A 14,305-nucleotide genomic window follows, 5' to 3' on the forward strand; every position below is an offset into this window, starting at 1 on the left:
TAAGTACTGGCTACTCTTGCAGAGAACCCAGGTTTAGTTCCTAGCACCCACATGGTGGTTAACAGCTGCCTCTTACTCTAGTTCCAGTGGATCTGGCACCCTGTTTTGGCCTCAACAGGCATTTTATGCACTAGTGCACTTGTATACATGCAGGCAAAACACTCATACACATAAAATAAAAAATTTTTTAAATATTTCAGATATAATCTTCCTTATGTGTCCTTTCAGGATCAAGCATTTGGAGAGCTAGAAAAGAATAGTGATAAGTATATACTTGGAACATCATCTTCAGAGAACCGTCAGCCTGCTCACCTCCACGAGCTGCTGTGCTCACTACAGAAACAGCTACTTGCATTTTGCCACATTAATAACATCAGTGAGGTATGTGATTCTTTGCTTCTTGTAGGATCTCCTAGGGACCTAGAAGCTTGGATTTTGGGTGTGCCATAATATTTTTGTACTTTGGATCTTTCAAATTAATAATTTAGGAACTTTTTCCTCCTCAGAACTCAAGCAGTGTGGCATTGCTTCATAAACATCTCCAGCTCTTGTTACCTCATGCCACAGATATTTATTCACGTTCAGCAAATTTGCTTAAAGAGAGTCCTTGGAATGGCAGTGTTGGAGAAAAATTAAGAGGTGAGTTTTGTATTGAATTTCACATTTAACCAGTGATTCTCAAGCAATAGTCATTTAACTTTTCCAAAGCCTCAAGAAGGTCTTGAAGCATCTGAATGGAATGGAAAAGGAATGACCTCGTTTCCTTTCTTCTGGAGATCCCTTTGATGTTTCTCTAAGGGGGATGGTAACACTGATTTATTTTTCAAGCATTCTAATTGTTATAACAGATCTAATTTAAAGACATTGGATGATATATACTCAAAAAATTAGTCTAAAATGGCACAAAGTAAGATTTTTATCTGTTATATATTTTGCCACCACCTGCCCACCCACCTGCCTGCCTGCCTGCCTGCCTGCCTGCCTTTGAATATATTCTCACACTACTGTAGTACAGGCTATCTTTGAACTTAAAGCAGTCCTTCTGCCTCAGCCTTCCAGAGTTCCTAAAGGATGTACCTTCTCTTCCTTGATATGCCCTTTAATGTTGAGGATCTCTTGAATTTTGCTTTTGGTCCTCCTTTCTTTCTGAATAGCCTTATCTAGTCTAAGTGTCTTTAACCATCATGCATGTGGTTATAACTCCCACATCTGCATTTAGTTGAAAATTTTCCTAAGCACCAGCACCTTTCTCTAGTTGCTTACTGGGTACTTTTTTGGTTGTCCCATAAGCAGCTAAAATAAAACATTTTTACCTAAACCAGTTAGTCTTTCGAGTTTTTTTTCCGGAAAAAAGTAAATAAATCAGCTGAAAACCGAAACTTTTATTAGACACCTTGGTTTGACTGTTCTATGTGCAACTAAAATGTAATGCTCACTCAAACTGAACTGAACTTTGAATGTTCCTTCTGGCCCCAAGTACAGTGAAACATTGGAACAGATTTGATTTTAAACTGATGCTCTTTTTGATGATCTTATTTTAAACATAAGTTTTGTTTTAAATGAATGTGAAAACTTTCCTTACTAGACTGTTAACATCACAAGGCATTGGCTATTTTGGTCATGGCTTTGTCTGATTCACCTAAAATAGTGCCTGGTCTATTGTAGGTACTTGATAAATATTTGAGTAAATTTAAAAGTGAGGATAAATTAATAAGTGAGAAATTCATAATTATTTTGAGAAAGGCAATTACAAAGTTTTGAGTTGGTTGGCATGCAAGATATGTGTGCTTTTACACAAAGTGTTGGTGGTATTTTCTGATAGTAAATACTAATGTGACACCAGCTACCAGGTTGAACAAAGAGTCATTGAATTAGCCTGCTCTTTCTTAGTTCTTTAAAAGTTTGTTTGAGACCATTGATTCACATTGCATTTCTTGCCTTTCATAGATGTGATATATGTGTCAGCTGCAGGCAGTATGCTCTGCCAGATTGTTAACTCCCTGCTGTTACTCCCTGTGTCGGTGGCCCGTCCTTTATTGAGTTATTTCCTCGATCTCTTGCCACCTCTTGATTGTCTTAATAGACTCCTGCCAGCTGCTGCTCTTTTAGAAGACCAAGAGTTGCAGTGGCCCCTTCATGGTAAGTATAGGCAGTTAAAGGTTAAATAATGCTCTTGAGAAAAGTTGTTCCTTTTACATATATCAAGTAAAATCTTGTGTAATAGCATGGGTGTTTCATGTGACCAACATGATATGATTATCTAAGAGTTGGACAGTCTCAAGTGAGCAGTTAACATGCAGCAGCTAAGAAAGTTGCTTATTTATGAGCATCACAAAAAAGCATCATTTGGTTCTAAGGCTTTTTCTTCAAAATTTGACATGATTGAAATTAAGATGCAGCTTACAATGGATAACAAAGTATTATAATTTAGTCAGCATCACTTTTTTCCTTAGAGGTATTTAAAACAATAGTACATTTTATAATCAGTGGATTATTATCTTCAGATCAAAATTTTTTATGATAAGCATAGAGGATTATAATTTTAAATATCTATTTGGCAGCAACATGTTTGCTCTTTTGGTTGATTATATAGGTAACTGGTTGAATTTAAAAATGGAAATTAAGGAACTGTGTGCATTTGATTTTAGACTTGGTACTCTAATTCATTCTTGATTTATAAAAACTTGGTGATTCTAGACAATTGAAATTAGCTTGTTTTGAAAGAGTGTGTTAAGCATTGGAGTCTGTCGCTGCTAAAGCTGTCAAAGGATACTTCATCACTGAACTGAAAAAATCTTTCAAGTTAAGTGAAAACATATTATTTTTAATTGGATAGAATCTGGTACTGAGGCAAGTAAAGCCCTGAAATTTAGTCTTGGCTCTGCTAGTAACTTGCTGTATAACCCTGAGAAAAACTTTTCATTTGTCACTTAAGAGTCTTCGTTTCTTCTGAAAACATTGGTCTTCGACAGGATAACCTTGAGGTCCTTTTTACTTTAACATTGGTTAGTTCTGTGACCACTGGATTGAAATGGTCAAAGTGTTAAATTTACAACCAATCAGAATAGTGATTAGGCTGTATATGGAGCTGTTCCAGGTTTATTCTTGCTTTTCTAAAGTGACTTTCCTAAAGTCATGAGAGTTAGGTATCACTTTGTTTTGGATTTCTGTTGGTTTATAACTTGATTTAAAATTAAAAAAAAAAATTTCCCCTTTTCATGATGTTTTTGCTTAGTTTACCAACATTATGTTAACTATCATGCATTTGGAGTCTTCTGACCTTTTATGTTTTCTGAAGTAATTTTTATAAGATAAAGGTTATCTTTTCTTGATTTTTTTAAAAGAAGAATTTATCTATAAAACTATCTGGTTTATTTCATTTCTTATTGTGTGCATGGATAGTAGAAATTTTTATTTCTTTTCAAAACCATTTTAGAAATTGATATTTTCCAAGAGATGTCATTTTGTTAGTTTTCAAATTTGTTGGCATAAGATTGTTGATTGTATTTGCTTGTAGTTTTTAAAAAATCTTGTATGTTTTATTATATATCCTTTTTTATTTCTATTTAAAAACTTTTAATAGCATCTGTTTTCCTTACTACTTTTATCAGTGGTTTGTGCATTCTCTTAGTCTTTTCAAATATCTGGTTTGGGAAATGCTTTTCTTTATTTCACTGATTTCTGTTATCTTTTGGCTGACTTTTTTTTTTATAATCATGCTGAATATTTATTCTTGCCACTTTCTGAGAGTTATCCACAAAGAATGATTTTTTATTTGGCTGTTTTTTTTTTTTTAAGTGAAGAACTTTTAGAAACAAGTATATGGTAAGATAGCCTAGGGCTGGATATTAATATAACACAATTCTGAATTCAAGCCCTAAAAACATTAAACAGTACTATTGCTTTACTAGATGAATTCTTGAGTTGGTTTTAGAGAAAAAAAACTTAAATACTCACTAAAATGGTAACATTTGATTTGGACAGTAGGAATAGAATCCATTGAGATAATTTTGTCATGTGTTGATTTAATATTTTTCTTTAAAATTAGTAACTTACAAAGGAAAAGTATTTGATAGCATAATATATGAATATATTAGTCTGGGGATTAAATTTATATATAAGAACTATTATATGCTTTCACTGAAAAATTATTTTGTTTCAATATCTTATTACAGTGCAGTAGGTTAGAGACCACAAGATAGCTTTTAAAACTAACAGATAAAAACAATTACTACTAATTTTGTCTTCAGGAGGGCCAGAAGTAATCGACCCTGCTGGTATGCCATTACCTCAGCCTGCTCAGTCTTGGGTGTGGCTTGTGGACCTGGAAAGAACAATTGCTCTCCTCATTGGGCGATGTCTTGGTGGCATGCTTCAGGGGTCCCCTGTGTCTCCAGAGGAACAGGACACTGCATATTGGATGAAAACACCTCTCTTCAGTGATGGTGTTGAAATGGACACCCCTCAGTTGGGTAATGTGCTTCTGGTCAACACATCAAACACACCATTTCTTTGTACCTCCTTTGGAGATTTCTTATTCTGAAATTGTTGAATAAAGAACTCACAGGGAATTACAACATTAGTAATAGAGTATCTAAGATCATAATGTACAGTTGTCAGAAAAATAATTAAATTCTACAGCATGATAGAGGAAAATGTGGGTATGGAATTGGGTATGGTGGCTCAGTATATTATTATGCTTATAATCCCAGCCCTTGAGAAGTTACAACAGGAGAATTGCTGCAAGATTGGTGGCACCCTAAGCTATATAGTGAGTACCAGACCATCCTGGGCTATAGAAGGAGAACCTTGTTTCCAAAAATCCATATAGGTCTGATTTTCACTCATTTTGAGAAAATCATGAGAAAAAAAAAAATAATGACTAGTGTTCGAAGCTCAGGGTTTATGAAACTCCTTCACAGAATGCAATACTCTTATGGGACTTACCAGTGCCCAGTTTTCAAATATTACCCATTAGATATGAGTGGCAGTCTTTTTTGCCTCATTTGTAGTGTCTTTGGGAATTTCTTTTGCTTCCTCATCTCTCATTTTTCTATTTTGTTGACTCTTAGACTGAACATGAGGACTTATTTAGTATCCCAACAGATGTTTTATCCAAGATTAGTATTTCATTCTCTTTGGGCCTCTTAATTTTCTCTGAAATAGTGGGTTAGATAGCTTATATGGCCTTACTAAATTTAAATTTTATTATTTCTCTGCTAATAGACTCAGGGAATATCTATAAAGTCTGAGAGAGAGAAAGGGAATGGTAAAAAAGAGAGTAAGAAGGAGGAGGAGAGCAAGAGAGAGAGAAAGGGAAAAAGAGAGAAGAGAAAAGTAACCAAGACAAAATGAGAGATTCTGTTTTGTGGATGGGAAGTGTGGTAAATAGGAGTAAGGGAAACAGTTGAGGTTTTCTTCATTTTATTTGTGAACTAGAAAGTGATTTCGACCATGGCTTATAAATGCTAGACTAGTATTAGTGACACATAAGAAACAGAGTGTAAAGTTGTGGAATTTTCAAGGGGTATTTGATATAAAATTCCAGTGCTCTCAGTACTTACCCCATTGGCAGTTACAGAGAGTCTCCTGGGTAAAAACGTGTGTACATGTACATACATACATTCATACATGTGTACACACATACATGTATGTGTATATATATCTTTTAGTTGTAATTAAATAAATAAAATCAGCTTTAGTTTTAATATTATTAATTTTTTTGATATAAATTTATAGCCAGGTATGGTGGCTCATGCCTTTAATCCCAGTACTTGGGAGGCAGAGGCAGGCGGGCCTCTGTGAGTTTGAGGCCAGCCTGGTCTACATAGTAAGTTCTAGGAAGCTAGGGCTATAGGAAGACCCTGTCTCACAAACATGAGGGGGAAAAAATATATATATATATATATGTATGTATAAGTTTATATAATTTATATAAAGAAAAGGCATTATATAAAATTATAAATTTATAATATTTCATTAATATTGATTGAATTGACTTCTGGTAGTTGTCAAAACCGTTATCATCATATAGAGCGTTGACTTTAAAAAAAATATGAAGTGACCAGGTGTGGTGGCACATGCCTTTAATTCCAGCACTTGGGAGGCAGAGACAGGTGGATCTCTGTGAGTTGAAGGCCAACTTGGTCTTCATAGTGAGCTCCAGGCCAATTGGGGCTACAGGGGGACCCTGTCTCGAAAAGAGCAAAAACCGTGTCTCAAAAAGACCTAAAAGAAAAAAAAAAAGTGAACCAGCTGTGTTGTGGTGTGTGCATTCTTGTAATTTTAACGCTTGGGAGATGGAAGGAGGAAGGAGGACCTTGATTTCAAGGCCAGATTAGACCCTTATTTTGTTTTTTGTTTTTTTTTTTTGTCTTTTTGAGACAGGGCCTCCCTGTAGCCCCAGCTGTCTTGGAACTCACTATGTAGACCAGGCTGGCCTCCGACTCACAAAGATTCGCCTGCCTCTGCCTCCCAAGTGCTAGGATTAAAGGCATGCACCACCACGCCCGGCCATTTTGTTTTTTTTTAATTACTGAATGCTACTACAGAGTTAGGAACCGACTGTACAAATGTGATTATTAATTGAGAAATTGTTCATAGTATCATTGATTTTTTTTTTTTTATCATCCTGAACTGATTATTTTCTAGTCTAGGAAAAAAGAAAAAAAAGTTTGTATATTCTCTTTCCCTACAGTCCCATTTATTTTTTCAAAGAGTATACTCCATTCGATTAAGATAGTTTTTGTTATAGAAGACTATGCTTCATATGTAGGACGTTTTGCGTCCCTGGCCTCTACTTTCCAAAATGCCAGCATTCCTCCCTTAGTGTCCCATTTTTTTCTAGAGGGAGCTGAGAGAAGGTGATACTCCCTCCAGTTGAAAATATTAAAGAACTTCATCTTTGTTCCATCTTCTTAAAATGGCTTGAAGTAGATACTTTCCTAAGATTTTATTTGTAGTATTAAAATATATGAAGTTTAAAATTGATAACCTGAGGACTGGTAAGTTGACTCAGCAGGTAAAAGCACTTGCTGGCAAGACTGACAACCTGAGTTTGATCTCCAGGGACCCACATGGTGGAAGGAGAAGTATGATACCCGTAAGTTGTCCTCTCCTCCACATGTGCTGTGGCATGCAAGTGTGCACCGAGAAAGAAAGAGAGAGGGAGGGAGAAACGGGGAGGTAGAGAAGTGGGGGAAGCGTTGGGGGAGGAGAAACAAATAATAAATGTTTAAAAAAGAATTATTAAAATTGTTTTTTTTTAATTTTTGATAGATAAATGTATGAGTTGCCTATTAGAAGTAGCTCTTTCTGGAAATGAAGAACAGAAGCCTTTTGATTACAAATTGCGGCCTGAAATTGCTGTCTTTGTAGACTTGGCATTAGGTTGTTCTAAAGAGCCTGCCCGGAGCCTTTGGATCAGCATGCAGGATTATGCTGTTAGTAAAGGTAAAATAAAGATGATGAAGTGAGTAAATGCATAGTTAACTCATGACACTTGACCAGTATATGCAGTTTGTATTAATAGAAATTAACAGAGACCACCCTATCACTTTTTAAATAAAAGTCATTTAAGTATCATTTTTAAATAATTTGTTTTTCTCTGTAGAAAATAACCAAGTATTTGTTTTATATACATATTTTCCATTTAAAGGAACCCCACTGTATCAAAAGTAGAGGTAGTATAATGAATCATATTTTTTTTAAAAAATATTATTTTTATTTTATGTGTATATTGCCTGCATGTATATACGTGCACCTGTGTCGTGCAGTGCCATGGAGGTTAGAAGAGGGTGTCAGATTCCCTGCAACCGGATTTGTGGACAGTTAGCTACCATGTGTGTTCTGGGAATCGAACCTGGGTCCTCTGCAAGAGCAGTCAGTGCTCCCAGCCACTGAATCATCTCTCCAGCCCCCGAATCATCTTTTTTAAAGTATTCCTATAACTCTTATACTAAAGGTTTTCTTCTCTTTGCAAGACCTGGCTTAAAGTATGTATGTAGGCTATAGGCTTAATGAATGTTCTTTATAAAAAACACTTGCCCACTTATGTATACATTTCAAACAAAATTCTCTGATTTATTTTTAGTTTCCATGTTGACTTAGCAATGACCCATATTAGAGCTGGGAATGGTGGCACTTACCAGTAGTCCCTATACTCCAGAGGGGTAGCAGGAGGATCAGTTCAAAGTCACCTCCATTATATGAGTTTGAGGCCAATCCAAACTGCGTGAGGCTCTTTCTCAAAACAAACGTCCTTCAAAATTCCAAAGATAACAAGCAAAAACAATGGCCCATATTGTTCAGGGTCATTATCTGTAGTCTCTTTTTTGCCATGTTATTTTTTCTTATCCTATCCTTAGTTTTCTTCTAAGTCTTAGGATTTAAGAAATGGTAAAAGTACTATCTTGCCAGCCCTTCATTAGGTTTTTACATCACATTATCATTTATTATGTTGAAATGAGAACATTTAAAATGTAGATATAAACTTTAGGTGAATACAAACTTAACCATGTGCTGTACTGCTTGTATATGTTAGTGTAGACTTTATACTGAGTAGTGGAAGCTTTCTGTAGTGCTTGGTATAAAATGAACATAACGTTAATGGCAATGCTTTATGAATTCATTGCTTTAAAAAGGCAAAAGGAAGGTAATCCATGCTAGATTTCAAACAGAACAAAGGGCATTACTGTATTTTTCTCTGTAAGTTGACCATTAGCTTCCTTAAAATAGAATCCTGTTTGACTGTAAGACATAATAGTTCTCAGAGAATAAGCAGGTCTGTGGAACAGATAACTCTTTATATATTGTTATTCAAAGATTATCTGTGGGTTTTAAGATTTTTGTTTGTTTGAAAGTTAGGCATATTTGTATTGGCAGTTCTTTTGCCTATAAAGCAGCTAAATCTAGATGTACATTTTTAACATAGGCATATGGACATAAAGGGGAAAATGAAGATCTAACACTTAATCTCTTGGGAAAGGAGTCTTAAGAAGAATTAAGAACAAATAAAATTAAATTGAGCTTAATGTTTTCCAAGGTTTTTGTTTTGTTTTGTTTGGTTTTGTAGTACAGACATTATTCAGTATATCTGTCAGATGAATAGTCTAGCAGTCACTCCGGGAACAGTGTTGACAATAAACCTCCCTCCTTCATTTGGATCTACTGAATATACTCTAAAGAGTATATCCTCGGGCTCTGCTGTTAAAGTCCATACTGCTTTTGCAGAAGTCCTAAGTTCGGTCTCCAGTACCCATTTTGGGTGACTCGGCCATCTGTAACTCCCACTCCAGTGGGATATGATGCCTCTGGCCTCCAAGGGTACCCGCACTCATGTGTACATACCTATACATTGACACACACACCTATACATCTAATTAAAAATAAAATCTTTTTAAAAAGTATATATTCTGTCTAATATACTCTATGCTGTGCCAACTTAGAATTAAAGAATGGAAAGAAAAAATACCTAACTTGTTCTTTATTTAATGCTGATTGAAGTTTTCAGTTGTATATATTCATATTTCTGTCCAGATGTTTTTAGTTACTTAGATGTACTTGTAGTCTCACAGGATCTACTTTTAAAAAGTATTTTATTTATTATTTCTATTTTATGTATATGAGTGTATTGCCTGCATGTATGTGAGTGTACCCATGTTGTGCAATGCCGCGGAGGTGAGAAGAGGGCTTTGGAGTCCCCTGGAACTGGAGTTAAGGATGGTGTGTAGCTGCCACGTGGGTTGCTGGGAATCGAGCCCGGGTCCTCTGCAAGAGCAGTCAGTGCTCTTAACTGCTGAGTCATAAACTTTTATGGCTTCAAATACCATATATTGATTTTTATGTATGTATGCATATATGTATACATTTTTATATTTGTATGACTAGTCGATTCAGTATTCAAGATGTCTAACAGAAAGTGTTCAAATTTAAACTTCTGATTCCAGCTTTCTTCTCGCAAAATTCCTGTGACCTTCCATTGTCAATATATTCCAATTAATACATTTAGATTCAACTTGCCCTTCAAATATTGGCAGCACTTTAAGAATTCATATGAACTGATCACTTCTCACTACTGGCATTGCTCCTACACTGTGTGACCACAGTAATTGATTGCTTGCATTATGCAATAATAACTTGTGCTTTTAGTATCACAGTTCTCCATTCAAGTTATAGAGCTTTTAAAATTATAAGTCAGATCATGTCATTTCTCTGTTCAAAGCCCTGTAATGCTGCTTCCCATTTTCCTTTAAGTAAAATCTAGAGGATTTGTACTGGCATGTAAGACCAATGTAATCTAATCCCTGGACAGCTCTCTAATGTCTTCTCCTACCACTCTTGTGCATGCACCCTTTCGTCCAGCCATCTTGACCCCTTGAACCCTCTAGCCATATTCTTTGCACATGTTTATCCTAACATCATCACTGTGTCCATGTGACTTCTTCCCATTTCATTTAGAACTCTGCTCCAATGTAGTCTTTATCAGAAAGTTTCTCAGTCTACCCTATGTGAATTAGTAGTCCTATAGCACAGTTCTCCCAATTCTTACTTAGCCTTTTCTCCATAGTCCTTACCTGTCATTAATGTTTTGACTGTATTATCTCTCCCATCTTACTACCCTGCACCAAGAATCTAAGCTCCATGAGATTAGAGACTTGTTGACATCTGTATCCCCAGTATCTAAAACAGTATATGCATTTGTCAAGTAGCTGTTCAGAAAGTTGGTAAAATTTAGGTATTGAATAACTGAAGCTATTAAAATGCCCTCTGAATCCTTTAAATGCCACTGTATCATTTTTATTTTCAGATTGGGACAGTGCAACGTTAAGTAATGAGTCACTCTTGGACACAGTGTCTAGATTTGTTCTTGCAGCACTTCTTAAACACACAAACTTACTTAGTCAAGCATGTGGAGAAAGCCGGCAAGTAACTTAAAAACTATCCTCAGACAAATATTTGCTATCATGATGTTAGAAATCAGGTAACTTTTCTATTTTGGTTCTTTATTCAGATACCAACCTGGTAAAAACTTATCAGAAGTGTACCGTTGTGTATACAAAGTTCGAAGTCGTTTACTCGCTTGCAAGAACCTTGAACTTATTCAAACCAGGTCATCATCACGAGACAGATGGGTAAAGTTGGAAATTAATTAATTTCTATGTTTTTCTGCAAGCTTGCCAGAGGTAGCTCCACCTTAGTTTTTGTGAGACAAACCCCCCCCCCAACAAACCATGTCTTGATTATTACTGATGTCCATAACATGCTAGTAGTAGATTGTCTAGGAAAAGAATCAAAGAGTTGGGGTTTATTTACCTCATTTTTATCAAGTATGACAGGTCTGCTAAATAATAGCCTGCATAAAAAATATTAATAGTGACAAACTGGTTTGTCCAGATTATAGGAAACATTCTTCTTTTTTTATACTAAGATACATTGAAATTATCCTGTTTGGATTAGGAATGCTAGAAATTATCAGGGACATTAACAAATGCCTCAGATTGGTAAAAGATCCAACAATTATACAAGAACTGTAAAGTGTTAAAAATGCTTACTGTATTGCCAGGCATGGTGGTGCACATGTTTAATCCCAGTACTTGAGAGGCAAAGGCAGGCAGGTCTATGTGAAGTAGAGGACATCCTGGTCCTCATAGAGTGTTCCAGCCATCTGGGGCTCCAGGGAGACCCTCTCTCAAAAAACAAAACAAGAACAAAATACTAATATAGAAAGGTGAAAATAAGGGAGGGTGTTATTAACAAGAAAGTGGATCTTCTTATGATTATGGTTGTCTACACTGAAAGTGAAGATTAAAAGTATTTATTGAAGATGACCAAGAAGCAATTCTGGCAACCAAAATAAAACGTGCTTTTTGATTCTGGCAACATGATCCTATAATTATAAAAGACAGCCCAACTATATATATCATCTTCAGAAGTGCTTACTTTGAAAATTGACACATCAGATGCTTTGCTGTCTGTGATTTAGTTCTTGAATGTAAAAGCAAACTAGACTATGTTTGTGTTATAATAGACTTTTATCAGGTACTGACTTAGTATTTGTGAATATGAATATTTGAGAATGACCTTAAAAGTCCGTTAGATGTATTAGTCATTTTTTTGAGAATTAAATTTGAAACTCACGTATTACAGAATTAAATTACTTATGTGCTATGTGAGCCTTAGTGCTAAATATTCCTATATTATAAAATTTCTAAGTTATTTACTGGTCTTGAATCAGATTATTATTATGAATCTGATTGAAGGTTTTCATTTGTACTGTATACTGAAATGTATAAGAGATTTGTGAATCTTTAAGTACCTGCTGTTACAACTCTCTTCTATCTAGATAGCTGTTAGGTAGCATGATCACTGTGGGAAAGAAAGTTAAAATTGTCCTTACTAAATTTCTAATGAGGATTTTTTTGTTTTTTGGGAAGAGGGAAAAGTTAAAGAAAAAAAATTGCTGTCTTAAAATTAGAGTTATTGATGAGCTAGGATATAGTTTTGTGGTAGAGTGCTTATCAAGCATGCATAGGGCCCACACTGCTTCCAAATATTTAGAGTTATTAAACATTATTTATAAAGAGTACTAACATACACAACTTGATAAACTGGAATAAAAGAATCACCTTTTATACTCAGTGTCACTCCATAACTTAAGTTGCAGCTCTGTAGTTTGCAGCTGAATAGTAATAATGTAACATGAATCAATGTATATTGTGACATTTCAATCAAGATACCAAGGAAGAGAAAACATGCATATCTATGGGTATACTTTGTGTGCATATCTTCTTTCTAATCTTTCACTTTTACCCAATATACCATGTGGTTTTTGTTGTATAGTTTATGCATTATTATTTCTATTAGCTATATGTCCAAAAAAATAAAGTTCAGTTTTTATGAAGATTTTTAAAGCTTTGGCAAAAATATTTCAGTATAGTTTTCTATCATTTCTTTAAGATCTCAGACAACCAAGACTCTGCAGATGTTGATCCTCAGGAGCATTCCTTTACCCGGACCATTGATGAAGAAGCTGAAATGGAAGAGCAGGCTGAGAGAGATCGGGAAGAGGGACATCCAGAGCCAGAGGATGAGGAGGAAGAACGGGAACATGAAGTAATTACAGCTGGCAGTAAGTACATCCTTCTTACTTTAGAAATAAACATCGTGATATCCTTTTCCATAGGAAACCTGAGAAAGAAAAAGTGTCTGTGTAGTGTTTCTAAAACCCTCTGACACCAGAGATAGAAGTTTGCATTAGTCAAGATTTAGGGGGCTTTTAGAACCATGCCAGTACCACTCTAATGCTTTTGTACTACATGTTTTCGGTTAAAAAGCCCTGGAAGCAAGCATGTCAGTTTTTGGTTCAGTGAATTTCATGTATGAAATGACATCCAAGAGGTATTGAATAAAGTAATTCAAAATATGCCCTCTGGAGGTACCATGCTGTTCATCAACCTATATACCTCTACATGGTGAGGGAAAGAGCTATGTGCTATTCCTGTTAGGGGATCAAATTATAATCTATGATGAGAGGATAGAAAATTACAGTTTTCAGTTTTTTCATTGTAGTAGGGTACAAGAGATAAGAGCAATGGTAGAGCAAAGGTATGAGAATAACATTGGATAGATGAATGATGCTTTTCATACTTTATATCTCAAACCTCCAGATAATTTTTAAAGATCATTATTTCTGTTAAAGAGAATGATGAAAACTTAATCTGAAATGATTTGGCTATTTCAACTTAAAATGTATACTCAATTTGTAGCCTAAAACGTCATGAATACATTTCATTTTAAGATTATCTGTATATATATTCAACTTAACAAGTAGTACTGATTTGTGTTTGTGTGGCTTTAAAGTACAACCTGGCTCAGTGGGTAAAGGTTATTCTGCCAAGCCTGATAAGACCAGAGTTTAATCTCTAGAACTCCACATGATGGAAGGGAAGAACTGACTCCTGCAAGTTGTCCTCTGACTTCAAGTGTGTGCCCCCATATATATATATATATACAAAATAAATAAATGCCATAATATAATAAATAAATGTAATAAAATAAATATAAGCATAAAATAATGGATCTAGAAAGATGGTTCATTGATTAAGAGCTTTTACAGAAGACCCAGGTTTGATTCCTAGTACCCACATGGCAGCTGACAACCATCCATACTGATCCCAGTCCCTTTTCTGGCCTCTCTGGGCATTTCATGACATGGGCACACTTATATACATGTAGGCAAAATACTCATAAGATAAAATAAAAAAGATTTAAAAGAAATAAAGTTGTATAAACTTTAAAGACTAAC

The 14,305-nt window shown here is 35.2% G+C and overlaps 1 protein-coding gene across 10 annotated transcripts in view; it reads left to right on the plus strand.

The window, feature by feature from the left end:
- Herc1 (HECT and RLD domain containing E3 ubiquitin protein ligase family member 1) overlaps positions 1 to 14,305 on the plus strand; it is a 199,422-nt gene that overhangs the window by 72,727 nt on the left and 112,390 nt on the right. For all 10 annotated transcript variants that reach the window (XM_029556090.1, XM_029556083.1, XM_029556082.1 and 7 more), the window contains 8 exons: positions 229 to 381; positions 507 to 639; positions 1,948 to 2,139; positions 4,251 to 4,472; positions 7,279 to 7,452; positions 10,808 to 10,922; positions 11,012 to 11,132; positions 12,958 to 13,129. In XM_029556090.1, the coding sequence (XP_029411950.1) occupies positions 229 to 381; positions 507 to 639; positions 1,948 to 2,139; positions 4,251 to 4,472; positions 7,279 to 7,452; positions 10,808 to 10,922; positions 11,012 to 11,132; positions 12,958 to 13,129 (1,282 nt within the window). The remainder of the gene's footprint in view (positions 1 to 228; positions 382 to 506; positions 640 to 1,947; positions 2,140 to 4,250; positions 4,473 to 7,278; positions 7,453 to 10,807; positions 10,923 to 11,011; positions 11,133 to 12,957; positions 13,130 to 14,305) is intronic.

This window comes from Nannospalax galili, unplaced genomic scaffold, assembly GCF_000622305.1.
Source record: "Nannospalax galili isolate Female #2095 unplaced genomic scaffold, S.galili_v1.0 scaffold407, whole genome shotgun sequence".
Lineage (NCBI taxonomy): Eukaryota > Metazoa > Chordata > Mammalia > Rodentia > Spalacidae > Nannospalax > Nannospalax galili.